General features: G+C 41.5%; 1 protein-coding gene across 19 annotated transcripts in view; it reads right to left on the reverse strand.

The window, feature by feature from the left end:
* The window catches only part of LOC138809106 (ubiquitin-associated protein 2-like), a 62,955-nt gene that overhangs the window by 41,347 nt on the left and 7,372 nt on the right, over window positions 1-14,236 (reverse strand). For 10 of the 19 annotated variants that reach the window (XM_069995498.1, XM_069995495.1, XM_069995489.1 and 7 more), the window contains exons 3-9: window positions 13,870-13,947; window positions 13,070-13,180; window positions 5,819-5,987; window positions 5,273-5,368; window positions 4,895-4,940; window positions 3,564-3,676; window positions 92-151 (exon numbers count right to left, since the gene is read on the reverse strand). In XM_069995498.1, coding sequence (XP_069851599.1) covers window positions 92-151; window positions 3,564-3,676; window positions 4,895-4,940; window positions 5,273-5,368; window positions 5,819-5,987; window positions 13,070-13,180; window positions 13,870-13,947 — 673 coding nt within the window. The remainder of the gene's footprint in view (window positions 1-91; window positions 152-3,563; window positions 3,677-4,894; window positions 4,941-5,272; window positions 5,369-5,818; window positions 5,988-13,069; window positions 13,181-13,869; window positions 13,948-14,236) is intronic. The other 9 variants (XM_069995502.1, XM_069995504.1, XM_069995503.1 and 6 more) reach the window with 1 other exon arrangement.

The raw sequence follows: 14,236 nt of genomic DNA on the forward strand, positions 1-14,236 counted from the left end.
ACAGAAAAATGACATATCCACAGATATTTCAGTTCATAAAAATCTATAAAAAAAAATATCCGGGGCAGTTAGGCGCCTGGATGTATCATACCAGGAGCAGTCTCAAATTTTCGGGGATAATTTGACCCCTCAACCCCAATGAAATCAAGTCCTGAAACAAAAAGAAAAGAAAAGAAAAAACAACCAGTGAAATTTTGTTTGTGAATGAAAATGTCTGCCCCCAAATACATAATTCCCACTGTACCTGTGGATATTTTAAGGGTAGGTTTAAATTTATTTTTTGCTATTATGACAACACAAAAAGAAATCATGCATGAAGGCATGCTAGATCATGAAATCAATAATGAAAATGCATGAAGCTACACACCTAAAACCCTTTTTCTCATTGATAAGAAGGCAGCAGCACCACTGATCATTGTGTGACTATGGACTTCTTAAGTAGGGTTTCTTTTCTAATTACTAAAAATAAATATTCACTTCCCCATTGTTTTTATAACTAGATACTTGTTGAATACAGCTAAGGACTAGGACATCAAAGCCTGACTTTTGGGGGGGGGGGGGGGCCCGGTCATGGGGCCTTAACTCTGGGCCTGGGCACTATCCCTCAGCTCTTCAGCTCAAGGCTAGCACTCTACCACTTGAACCACAGCGCCACTTCCAGTTATTTTTTTTTCTGCTTATGTGGTGCTGAGGAATTGAACCCAGGGCCCCAAGCATGCAAGGCAAGCGCTCTACCACTGAGCCACCTTCCCAGCCCCCAAAGCCTGGCTTTCTATTCCAAAGTAAAAGTAGTTCCCTAATTTCCACCATCTTTTCTTCCAAAGACTAAAAACTCAACTATTCAAGAGCAAAGCACATTACCTTTTAGTATTGTTACAACTACCCCTACAAATCCATCAGGAGATTAATAGTTCTAATGTCTCTAAAATATAGTAAGTTAAAACTCAATATTCCAAGCTGAGCACTAAATTGCTCACACCTATAATCCTAACTATTCAGGAGGCTGAGATATGAAGTTCACAGTATAAAGCTAGCCCAGGGAGAAATGGCTCCATGAGACTCTTATCTCCAATTAACCACCAGAAAACTCGAAGTGGCACTGTGGCTCAACTAATAGAGTGCTAGCCTTGAGCTGAAGAGCTCAGGGAGAGCGTCCAGGGCCCAGAGTTCAAGCCCCAGGACTACCAACAACAACAACAAAAAAGGAAATCTAACAAGGTATCTGTACCCATTGGAAAGTTTTAAAATGTTTAAATAGTGTCTTTGTGAACAATAAGCAACATTTAGTGCCTAAGGTATACTGTGTGCTAATGAGAAGCTGGAGAAACAAAGATAAGAATCTTTAAAAGGGAATATGAAAATTTTAAATCAACATAAAGCATCTTTTACTTCAGGCTTTTCTATTAACCTATATCTAATAAGATGAAAAGCTTTGGTTTCAGGTGCTGACTCAACCAGAAGGAAAGTAAAAGATATCAACAGAAGAAAACACTCCAGAAACTAAAGGCTGCTCTTATTAAAGCAATACACATGGAGCTGGGTGCCAGTGTCTCATGCCTGCAATCCTAGCTACTCAGGAGGCTGAGATCTAAGGTTCAAGACCAGCCTGGGCAGAAAAGTCACCACGAGACTCTAATCTCCAATTAACCACTCAAAAACCAGAAGTGGCTGTAGCTCACAGTGGTAGAGTGCTAGCTTTGAGGCCCCCAGTTCAAGCCCCACAACCAACCAACCAAAAAAAAAAAAAAAAAAAGGTTTAAAAGCAACACACACATACCTTTTACCTTCAAAGACATCTTGGCATAAGCCTAATAACCTTAAAGCTATATGGTGTATCTAAATCTAAGTACCAGAGTCAGCTAACCAAAGAACATTACTCATATCAAAGATATTACTCATATCTTGTAATAGTCCACAACACATCAAGGCTACTGAACAAAAAAGGAAGCCTGGTGAGTCCCTTCATGCTCCAATATGAAGACTTCTCAAAACTAAAGAAAAGCGGGTATCACGCCTGTAATCCTAGCTACTCAGGAGGCTGAGATCTGATCGCCGTTCAACGCCAGCCCTGGCAAGAAAGTCCATGAGACTCTTATCTCCAATAAACCACAAAGAAAACTGGAAGTGGCACAGTGGCTCAAGTGGTAGAAATAGCCTTGAGCTGAAGAGCTGAGGGACAGTGCCCAGACCGAGTTCAAGCCCCATGACTGACAAAAAATAAAGAAAATAAAGAAAAAAGAAGCTTTTATCTTCGTATCAGAAAATAAATCAACAGTATAGACTTTTGATTCTGAACCCTGTTCATTTCTACAAGTAGTAGTTTAATTAATTGGTTGATTCTGGGTCATCTTTTGAAAAGATAAAGCTACTACAATAAAAATTAAGAAATACAATCAGAGCTTAGAGCAGCTATATGTTATAATGGAAAGAGCACAAGATTTAGAATTAAATAATTCTAAGTTCAAAGACTAACATCTTTTCTTTTAGTATCAGTTATATCACCAGGAAAGTGATACTAAATAATGCCTGTGAAGCTAAGCCATGCAGGAAACTGTGACTCTTGTCTCCAATTAACCACCAAAAAGCCAAAACACACCAAACACAATGTGAGCCAGGTGCCAGTGCCTCACACCAGTAATCCTAGCTACTCAGGAAGCTGAGACCTGAGATTATGGTTCAAGGCAAGCCAGGGCAGGAAAGCCTGTGATACTCTCACCTCCAATGAATTACCAGAAAACCCAAAGTGGAGCTGTAATTCAAAGTGGTAGTGTGGTAGGCTTGAGTGAAAAAGCTCAGGGACAGAACCCAGGCCCTAAGTTCAAGCCTATGACCAATAAAAACAAAACAAACAAACAAAAAGGGTAATGTGGGCATGTACCCCAGTGATACAGCATCTGCCTAGTAAGTTGAAGGTTGCACTCAGTCCCTATGTATTATAAAGAAAAAAACAAAGTGTACTTCATAAAACAGTGATAAGGATCAAATACAACAGCATATATATTGTTCTTATTAAGCACACGTATCAATATGGTATGTAAACAGAATAAACAGTAGTTTAACTTATCTTACCCTATCTTTGTACCCAAATACAAGTTGTTAAGTCTTTTTAGTCCTGGGGCTTGAACTCAAGGTCTTGGCACTATCTCTGAGCTTCTTTTGCTCAAGACTAGCACTCTACCACTTGAGCCACAATACCACTTCTAGCCTTTTCTGTTTATGTGGTACTGATAAATTGAACCAGGGCTTCATGCATGCTAGGCAAGCACTTTAACACTAAGCCATGTTCCCAGCCATCCCTTTTGTGGTTTTGTTTTTTGGTGTTGGGGGTCAAATCCAGATACTGCACTTGTTGGGCAAGCAATTTGCTACTGAGCTACATCCCAGCCCCCATTTTTTTAAAAGTAATTAAAACCTCATATGAAAATATTTCCTGAGCTGAGGATATAGCTCAGTGTTAGAACACTTGCTTAGTATGCACAAAGTCCTGGATTCAATCTATGGCACACACACAAAAAAGAAATAGTTAAAAATCCCAGAGACAAAAAATGAAAACAGTCACTCACTCGTCCCATCATCTGGTTCAAAGTGGCCTGTGTTGTTCCATGTATTGCCGCTACTATTGCCATAGTTATCATCAGTACTGGCTGGCTCTGCATAATCAGCTGGATTAAAAGTTCTGAAAAAATGAAACATGAGTTTCTAAAAGGAGCTTCAGTAAACACTAACTCAAAGAGTACAATCAAATTTTATCTTATTCACAATATAGACAAATATAGGTCAATCACGCACCATTCTATAATCTCAAATGCTGTCTTATTTTTTCACACTATTCAAAATGTAATCTAGGGGGCTGGGAAGGTGGCTCAGTGGTACAGCGCTTGCCTTGCATGCATGAAGCCCTGGGTTTGATTCCTCAGCACCACATAAGCAAAAAGAAAAAAGCCGGAAGTGGCACTGTGGCTCAAGTGGTAGAGCGCTAGCCTTGAGCTGAAGAGCTGAGGGACAGCACCCAGGCCCAGAGTTCAGGCCCCACAACCGGACCCCCCCCCAAAAAAATGTAATCTGGGTACCAGTGGTTCATACCTATAATCTTAGCTACTCAGAAGGCTGAAATCTGTAGCTCATGGCTTCAAAGTTTGAAGCCCAGAAAGTCCATGAGAGTCTCATCTCCAATTAACCAGCAAAAAGCCAAAAGTAGAAACACTGCTCAAGTGGTAAGGCAATGAAGCCAAGAGCACGAGGTCCTGAGCTGAAGACCCAGTATCAATGCACGCATGTGCACACACGCAGACAGGTAGACAGATATGCGCACGCGTGCATACACACCCACACGCATACCCACAGAAGTCATTACACATGGCATATACTGAAAGATAAAAAGATAAATTAGCCAGGCATTGGTGGCTCATGCCTGTAATCCTAGCTACTCAGGAGGCTGAGATCTGAGGATCACAGTTCAAACCCAACCCAGACAGGAAGTCTGTGAGACTCTTTATCTAGAATAAACCACCAGAAAACCCAAAGTAGTGCTGTGGCTCAAGTGATAGAGCACTAGGCCTTGAGCTGAAGGACAGTGCCCAGGCTGAGTTCAAGCGCGCGCGCGCGCGCGCGCGCACACACACACACACACACACACACACACACACACACACACAGAGAGAGAGAGAGAGAGAGAGAGAGAGAGAGAGAGAGAGAGAGAGAGAGAGAGAGAGAGAGAGAGAGAGAGAGAGAGAGAGAGAGAGAGAGATAACCCAGGTGGTTAATACATGTGTCTGGAAATAAACCCTAAAACTATACATCTAATTAGTCTCATTAAATCATTCTAAACATTTTAGTTAAGGTTGCCTATTGTTTTCAGGGTAAAATTTAAAAACACTGGGCCAAAGAAACTCACCCCATCCCTTGAGCAGAAAATCTTCCTCCCCGTCTACCAGAGCCACCTAAAGTGGGGTAAGAGCAGAGAAAGTATGTTAGAAGTAAATATAAAATCATCTCAACAGCTATAGCAGCTTTGGAATAATATTTGATATATCAGATGCTTTTCCAGTCCAATCTAGAACATAAATTAGTTAAACAAAATATGACAAGCATTCTTGTTGAGGGATTTTGACATTTACCTGCTTATTTTCCACATCAGTAATCTCTAAAATAGGCTTACGATCTTATGAACTAAGATAACCACATGCCATATTAATTTATTTTCAAATAAATTGGCCCTTATGGAACTAAAAAATAACTTGCCCTCAATATCCATCCCCAAAAAACTGATCACCTCTGCCTCGGCCACGGCCTCTTCTGCCTCTTTCTGTACCTCTTCCAGAAGGCCCTCCACTTTTGGTGCCATCCAATCCATTTTCCTGACCCCGAACTAAAATACAAAACACACATACAACCAGAACAAAAGTCAATGGATATATATGTATAAATATATAAAGGTGGTATAATAAAGATTTGGGAAAGTAGTCTCACCGTGGCTCAAAATGGTAGAATCAAAAAGCTCAGGGACAGTGCCTAAGCCCTTAAGAGTTTGAGCCCCATAACTGACACCCCCCCACACACAAAAAAAAAACTTTAGGGAGACAAAATTAAGAGAATATGAGCTGGAAGAATGGGATATGAAGAAATGGTAATAATAAGCCACAACAGAGAACTATGAATCCAATAACTTTACAAATGACTACAGAGAAATTTTATGCCAGACTAACAGGGGACAAGAAAGCATAAAAGGCAGTATAACCGTCCTGGGTACTGCCTAGCACATCTCCTGAATCTAGACGTCACTGACCCACACACAGTTTTGATAAAGCCCCATGCATACATTCTCTTCCACGGCTGGCACCTCTTCCCCGTCTTGGTGGCCCACCACGTCGCCGACTATAGTCCCTGTCCCGGTCTCGATTTTCTTTGCCTTCCTCATTGGATTCCGTCTGTCCACCATCCTTCTGTCCTGAGACTCCTTTCTTCTTCCCAACCATCTCCCAGGAATGCTAAATGAAGGTAAAGCATGCATGCCTAATCAATATGGTTATCGATCAGGAAAACTGCTCAACATTCATGTTAAAGATACTTTCAACTAATATTTAGCAAACAAGGCAGAACTTTATACCTATCTGCCAAAATGAAGTTCTTTTTTTTGTTGTTGTTGATTGTGAGGCTTGAACTCTGGGCCTGGGCGCTGTCCCTCAGCTCTTCAGCTCAAGGCTAGTGCTCTTACCACTTGAACCACAGCACCACTTCCAGTTTTCTGGTGGCTATTGGAGCATCTCATGGACTTTCCTGCCCAAGCTGGTTTTGAACAGCAATCCTCAGATCTCAGCCTCCTGAGTAGCTAGGATTATAGGCATGAGCCACCAGCACCTGGCCAAAATTGAAGTTCTTTTGTGGTTTCTTTAGTTATTGTTTGAGATCAAGACTTCATGCCACCAGCACTTGGCCAAAATTGAAGTTCTTTCGTTGTTTCTTTAATTATTGTTTGGGATCAAGACCAACTATATTGTCCCTAACCTCAAACTCACAATCTAACCACCTCAGCCTCCTGAATTGCTGGGGTTAACAATGTATACTGCTGCATTTAGCTAAAATTAAATGTTCTTTTTGCAGGCTAGGTACTTAAAATAATGGATTTCAGGGATCACTTCCAAAAGATCTCTCCCCAGGTTCAGTTGCTCAGTGTATCAGAGAACCTAGTAACCTGTCCCTATTAAGTGTGTTCCCTCAGCTGAAAAAACTAATTTCTTTTGGAATGATCAATTCCCAGTATTTTACGTTTTTTTTTTTTCATCTTTTTTTTTGGGGGGGTCCAGTTGTGGGGTCTGAACTCTGGGTCTGGGTGCTTTCCCTCAGCTCTTCAGCTCAAGGCTAGGCTAGCACTCTACCACTTGAGCCACAGTGCCACTTCCGGCTTTTTTCTTTTTTGCTTATGTGGTGCTGAGGAATTGAACCCAGGGCCTCAGGCATGCAAGGCAAGCGCTCTACCACTGAGCCACTTTACCAGCCCAGTATTCGTTTTTATTCATAACAAAGAAAAAAAAAAACTGAAGCCAGGTACCAGTGGCTCATGCCTGTAATCCCTAGATACTCAGGAGGCTGAAATTTGAATATCATGGTTCAAAGCCAGCTCGGGGCAGGAAAGTCCATGAGGCTCTTATCTCCAATTAACCACACTGTGGCTCAAGTGGTAGAGCACTCGCCTTGAGCTGAAGCGCTGAGGAACAGTGCCCAGGCCCAGAGTTCAAGCTCTAATACCAAAAAATTAATAAAAAAAAAAGGCCAGCACACTACCACTTGAACCACACCCTTCACTTTCAAGGCTTTGAACTGGAATCCTTAGATTTCAGCTTCCTGGGTAGCTAGGATTATAGACTTGACCACTGGTACACGGCCTACTTCTGTTTTTTTTGTTTGTTTTTTGAGAGAGAGGGAGCACTGGAGACTAGAGTTTGAATTCAGCCTCATACTTTCTAGACTGGTGCTTTACCACTTGAGCCACACCTCTGGTTCTTTTTTTAATTATCCTTTTTTTTCCCACTAGCTTAGTTTTTGTTGTTTTGTTTTTGTTTTTTTTTTGTCAGTCGTGGGGCCTGAACTCTGGGCCTGGGCACTGTCCCTCAGCTCTTCAGCTCAAGGCTGGCACTGTACCACTTGAGCCACAGGGCTACTTCCGGTTTTTTCTGCTTATGTGGTGCTGAGGAATCGAACCCAGGGCCTCATGCATGCAAGGCAAGCACTCTACCACTGAGCCACCTTCCCAGCCCCATTAGCTTAGATTTAAAGAATACATGATACACATATATAAAATATCCAAATCTAATTTGCCCCTTTATCTTAATCTTCACTTTTGAACCATATTTATCCTCATTTACCCTCTCCATTTGCCTACCCTCCTCTCTTCTACTCCTACCCTCAACAGAACTTTTTTTTACTTTCTGTCATTCTTCTTTTTTATAAATGGGTATTAATTGTACCAAGGATTTTCACCATTGTATTTCAGACATGTGTATAACAAATATGCTTCTTTTAAAGGACATTCGTTAACAAGACTCAATACTAATCCTGAGAAAATCAACAATAATTCTGTATTATCTAATAATGGGATCACATTGTATCACTCTTGCTGTAGTTCAAAGTGGTGAGCACTAGCCTTGAGCAAAAGAGCTCAGGGATAGCACCAAGGCCTTAAGTTCAAGCCCCACAACCAACAACAAAGCTGGATAGGGAGGTGGCACTATTGACCAACTTATACAGTAACTTAGTACCAAATAATTCTGACAGATTAAAGGATTTTTGGGGGGGAGGGGGGTAGTCGTGGGATCTAAATTCTGGGCCTAGGTGCTATCCCTCAGCTCTTCAGCTCAAGGATAGCACTTTACCACTTGAGCCACAGTGCCACTTTTGGCTTTTTCTGCTTATGTGGTGCTAAGGAATTGAACCCAGGGCCTCTTGCATGCAAGGTAAGCACTCTACCACTGAGCCACCTTCCCAGCCCAATGGATTTTTTTTAAAGTGGCATATACCTACAATGTATATTCAGCCTTCAAGGCATGAAATTCTGATCTATGTATAATATAAACACTGAAAACATGCTATGTGAAATCAGTAAAAGAAAAAAATACCAAGGACAAATGCTAAATAAATTTTACTTATATGAGGTAAAATCACACAAACATAAGAGGTTACTAAGGGCTGGAGAAAAAGAGAGAAATGTAGTTATTTAATGCATACCAAATTATTTGAGATTGCTAACAGTTCTGGAAATAGGAGTGAAGATTGCCCACAATGTAAATGTCTGAATTAAATACTTAAAAATGGCTAGGTATTCATATACCAGCCCATGCCTATAATCCATACTATGTGGGAGACAGAGCTAATGGTTCACAGGAAGCTCTGGGTAAGTTATTGTAACCCTATCTCAATAGTAAATTCAGTGAAGTAGTATGAACCTGTGGTGCTAGCTATGTAGGAGACAATCACTAAGAGGGAATCAAAGTCTGGTCTGATACTAGGTAAAATCATGGAACTATATCTAAAAAATATCTTCAGGGCTGGGAAGGTGGCTCAGTGGTAGAATGCTTGCCTTGCATGCCTGAGGCCCTGGGTTCGATTCTTCAGTACCACATAAACAAAAAGAAAAAAGCCGGAAGTGGCACTGTGGCTCAAGTGGTAGAGTGCTAGCCTTGAGCTGAAGAGCTGAGGGACAGTGCCCAGGCCCAGAGTTCAGGCCCCACGACCAGACCCAAAACAAACAAAAAATAAATAAAAAATATCTACAAGCAAAGGTACTGAAAATGTGACCCAAGAAGTAGAGCACTTGCCTAGCATGTGAGAGGAACTCAGGTCAATGTCCCCAAATTATCCCTTTCCCCAAAATTGGCATATACCTATCATCCCAAGGTATATGGGAAGATGAGGGTGCCAGGCCAGTCTGGGAAGACATTTGCAAGGCTCTGTCTCCACTGAGGAAACTAGATGAAGTGATATATGTCTGTGATCCCAATGATGATGATTAGAAGCAATATCCTATCCTAATAATTGTTAGTGAAAAACAGAGCTGGAAACACTGCTCAGAAGTACCATTCAAGCTTAGAAATCATGTGGCCTTGAGTCAAAACCTAGTACCACAAAAATAAACCTAAAAAGAGGACAAATTTGGGACTGGGGTGATAGTTCAATGGTAGAGAACATGCTTAGTATGTATGAGGGCCTCAGTTCAAACCCTAGCTTGCCCCCTAAAGTAGTAAAATTATGAGCCAGGCACTTGTGGCTCATGCCTATAATCCTAGCTACTTAGGAGGCTGAGATCTGAGGATTGTAGCTCAAAGCCACTGCAAGTATAAAAGTCCCCATGAGACTATCTCCAATAAACTACTCAAAAAAGCAGGAGGTCCCACTGTGACTTGAGTGGTAGAGCACTAGCACTAAGTACAAAGAGGCTCAGGGATAGCAAACAGGTCCTGAGGTTCAAACTGCAGGACAAAAAAAAAAAAAAAGTAGTAAAATTAAAAGTATAATGCAACCCCATAAAGTTTACTAAATACAGCAATTGTATAAAAGATTAAGTATCCACCAAGAGCTCAGCAGTATCTTTCCACCCACTCTTCTGACCCAAGCTTATTCTTATTACATACAATTGCTGTGTCATTTGATGCTCACAACAGCTTTAATTCAAATGGCATAACTCTATAGCTAAATCTGCCTCATGAACCATTGAAACTACACTAAAACCAAAATTTACTCTAGTTCCAAAACCTGGCAAGTTTAAGGAGCTTGTCACCTTTCTTTTTCCCCTATAAATACACTAACTGCTGGTACCAAATCTATAAGGGAAAAGAATTACTATGATCTTCCTTAAACACTATCAGTTTTCTGATGGACTTATACCTTCAATATTCAACATTCCTAGCAGCTGACTTTGCTTCCCACTGGTTTCACTTGTGGAACAAACACATTATTCTCTAGCTTATTTCTGGTTTTTTTTTTGTCGGTCATGGGGCTTGAACTCTGAGCATGGGCGCTGTCCCTCAGCTCTTCAGCTCAAGGCCAGCGCTCTACCACTTGAGCTACAGCACCACTTCCGGTTTTCTGGTGGTTTATTGGAGATAGGAGTCTCACGGTCTCCCCTGCCCGGGCTGGCTTTGAACCGGGATCCTCAGATCTCAGCCTCCTGAGTAGCTAGGATTACAGGCGTGAGCCACCAGCGCCCGGCTGTTTGTTTTTTTTGGTCAGTTGTGGGGCCTGAACTTTGGGTCTGGGCACGGTCCCTCAGCTCTTTAGCTCAAGGCTAGCATTCTACCACTTGAGCCATAGTACCACTTCCAGCTTTTTCTGCTTATGTGGTGCTGAGGAATCAAACCCAAGGCCTCATGCATGCAAGGCAAGCACTCTACCACTGAGCCTCCTTCCCAGCCCCCTTCTGTTTCTATTTTTGATAAGTCAGGCTTAGGCTTGTAGCACTAAACAAAAGATATAAGGTAAAACAAATGGGACCTGAGGGGCAGAAAAAATTATTTTGTGCTGGTACTAGAGCTTGAATTAAGGGTCTGGGTACTGTCCCCTAACTTTTTTGCTCAAGGCTGGCACCACCACTTGAGAAACAACTCCACCTGGCTTTTTTATGTTTAATTGGAGATGAGTCTCATGGACTTTTCTGCCGGGGCTGACTTTGAACCAGACACTCAGATCTCAGTTTATTGTGTAACTAGGCTTTACAGGCGTGAGCCACTAGCACCTGACAAAAAATAAACTCTTTAAAAGGCATGATAAGGGCCCTGTGCTCACACCTGTAATCCTAGCTACTCAGGAGACTGAGATCTGAGGATCGCGGTTCAAAGCCTGCCTGGGCAGCAAAGTCAGTGAGACTATCTCCAAAAAAACTACCAGAAAACCGGAAGTGGCACTGTGGCTCAAGTGGTAGAGTGCTAGCCTTGAGCTGAAGAGCAGAGGGACAGCATTCAAGCCCCATGATCAACCAAAAAAAGGGGGGGGGCATGATTCTCCCCCCACCAAGAAGAAAAAGAAAAAAGAAATCCTGAGAAAATTATTCCGGAGTAAACCGAAAGTACTCATCATATTTATCTGGGCAGTCATTTTTCAAAAATAGTGGGTCTTGAACTCTGGGCTCGGGCGCTGTCCCTCAGCTCTTCAGCTCAAGGCTAGCGCTCTACCATTTGAGCCACAGCACCACTTCCGGTTTCCTGAGTGGTTTATTGGAAAGTCTCACGGACTTTTCCTGCCTAGGCTGGCTTTGAATCACAATCCTCAGATCTCAGCCTCCTGAGTAGCTAGGATTACAGGTATGAGCCACAGGGGTCCGATGGCACTATACTTTTGAGAGGAAAAGAAGTTAACTTCAATTATTTTAGAGTACTTTCCTAGCATGTATGAAGCCCTGGCTGGGTTCAATCCTTAGTGCCACATAAACAGAAAAAACTGGAAGTGGTGCTGAGGCTCAAGTGGTATGGTGCTAGTCTTGAGCAAAAAGTAGCTTAGGGATAGTGCCCAGTCCCTGAGTTCAAGCCCCATGACTGGCCAAAAAAAAAAAGCTCTATGGTAATATCCCAAAGGTTAGTAAAGTAGTGTTACTAAAAATATTGTAACTAAGGCTGGGAAGGTGGCTCAATGGTAGAGCGCTTGCCTTGCATGCCTGAGGCCCTGGGTTCGATTCCTCAGCACCACATAAGCAAAAAGAAAAAAAGCCAGAAGTGGCGCTGTGGCTCAAGTGGTAGAGCGCTAGCCTTGAGCTGAAGAGCTGAGGAACAGTGCCCAGGCCCAGAGTTCAGGCCCCACAACCAAAAAAAAAAAAAAATATTATAACTATAATCTGGCACAAAGACAAACAAAAAAACAAAATTTTCATAAAGTAGAAAAAAGTGAAACTAACTTGGCTAAATTCCAGGGTAACCAATCCTTGTCTATCAGTCTAGGGTTGACAAATGCTTTCTTTGCTACCGCAACAAAATTAAGTTCAGGCAATTAAATAATATTAATATGATGCTATGGTGACACTGATTGGTATATCCTGAATTCAAAATGAGTATGAAGCCAGGTGCCAGTAGCTCATGCTTAGAATCCTAGCTCAGGAGGCTGAGATCTGAGGACCTCAGTTCAAAGCCAGCCTGGGCAGGAAAGCCCAATTAACCACCAGAAAACCGCAAGTGGCACTGTAGCTCAAGTGGTAGAGCGCTCACCTTGAGCTGAAGAGCTCAGGGATAGCACCCAGGCACAGAGTTCAAGACCCATGAGCAACCAAAAAAAAAAAAAAAAAAAAGAAAGAAAAGTATGACTTTGCTCAACAAAAATAAAAATAGACAAGCAGAAATCTTCCATGATTAGTAACTTAGACTATCAAACACCAGCAATAATTTACAATAAGCCACCTACTTTTTTGCCTGTTTTCTGCAATGTGTTGTACAAAAATTTTAAGTACTATCTGTAGCAACCAATCCCCAAATCTTCCTACTCTAGTTTGACAACAAAGTATGCTGGTTTAGGTAACTTGCCCTACTAGCTATTTTTAGATGATTAGCCTTCCAACCCAAAACCCACATTCTAAAACATTTTATTAGCACTCTACCGTGTCTGGGTTTCCTTCCAGCAAAACATTGATGGCTCTGTTGACATCTCCATTACAGTCATGCAAAGCAATCACACACTCATCCTGGTTCTTGCCTGTGATGTCAATCAACTGAAAGAGAAAAATCAACAATCATCATGAAGAAGATTTCACCACACACAAAAAAAGAAGCCAGCCAAGGGTAAAACAAATTCAAGGGATTACATCTCCAAAACAACCAACAAGAAGTAAAGCTGGAGGTGTGACTCAAATGGAGGAGTGCCAGACAAGTGATCAAGTCCAAGATCCTGAATTCAAATTCCAGTACCAGCAAAATATGTAAAATGTATAGTTCTATTCCCAAAATACTAACGCCTATAATTTATAATTAGAGTCAAAGTATAAAGCAATCAAATAAATAAGCACCAAATGGAGAATCAAAAAACCTTAGCCACAGGATTTAGCATTATCAATGTTCACATTTCTGAGAGCCATAGCTGCTTAAAGTTGTTGTATGTGGTAAGAGCTTAGCATATATAATGCCCTAGGTTCAACACCCAAAAACATAAAACACATACAACAGTCATTCAATAAAATCAGAAGATAAAACTGCTAAACAGCTTATCTATCCAAAAGGACACCGTATATCAGAAAACAAAAGCACCCTTTAGAACAATTTTCCAGAACCTTTTTAGATCAATTATTTCAAAAAATATGAAGAAAAAAAATATAGAAGAATCCTAGTGGGCATCTATAATATTTGAATATGCTTTAATCTTGATTTCTTTTCACTAAGCTTACACAAAATAGTGGTTACTCACTTGTTTCACCTTCTCCTCAAAGTCAGCATCATTATGGTCCGAAATCATCTGTGCAAGTCGAATTTGTTCTGCAGTGGCCTTGGAATGAAAGTGATCAAAAATTTTAAGAGGCAAGAATTCAAAAATAAGGGGAACCTAAGTTGTTAATCTCTACATTCTGCACTACCCATTTCTTTTTGTCTGTCAAATATGCAAGCAAGCCCGGTGCCCATGGCTCATGCCTGTAATCCTAACTACTCAAGAGGCTGAGATGTGGATAAAGGTTTGAAGCCAGCCAGGGCAGGAAAGTCAGTGAGACTCTTATCTCCAACCAAAAGCTCAGAGACAGCACTCACACAGTGAGTTGAAGCTCTGAGACCAGAACTAG

The sequence above is a fragment of the Dipodomys merriami genome, unplaced genomic scaffold (genome assembly GCF_024711535.1).
Source record: "Dipodomys merriami isolate MVZ:Mamm:240054 unplaced genomic scaffold, mDipMer1.0.p SCAF_485, whole genome shotgun sequence".
NCBI lineage: Eukaryota > Metazoa > Chordata > Mammalia > Rodentia > Heteromyidae > Dipodomys > Dipodomys merriami.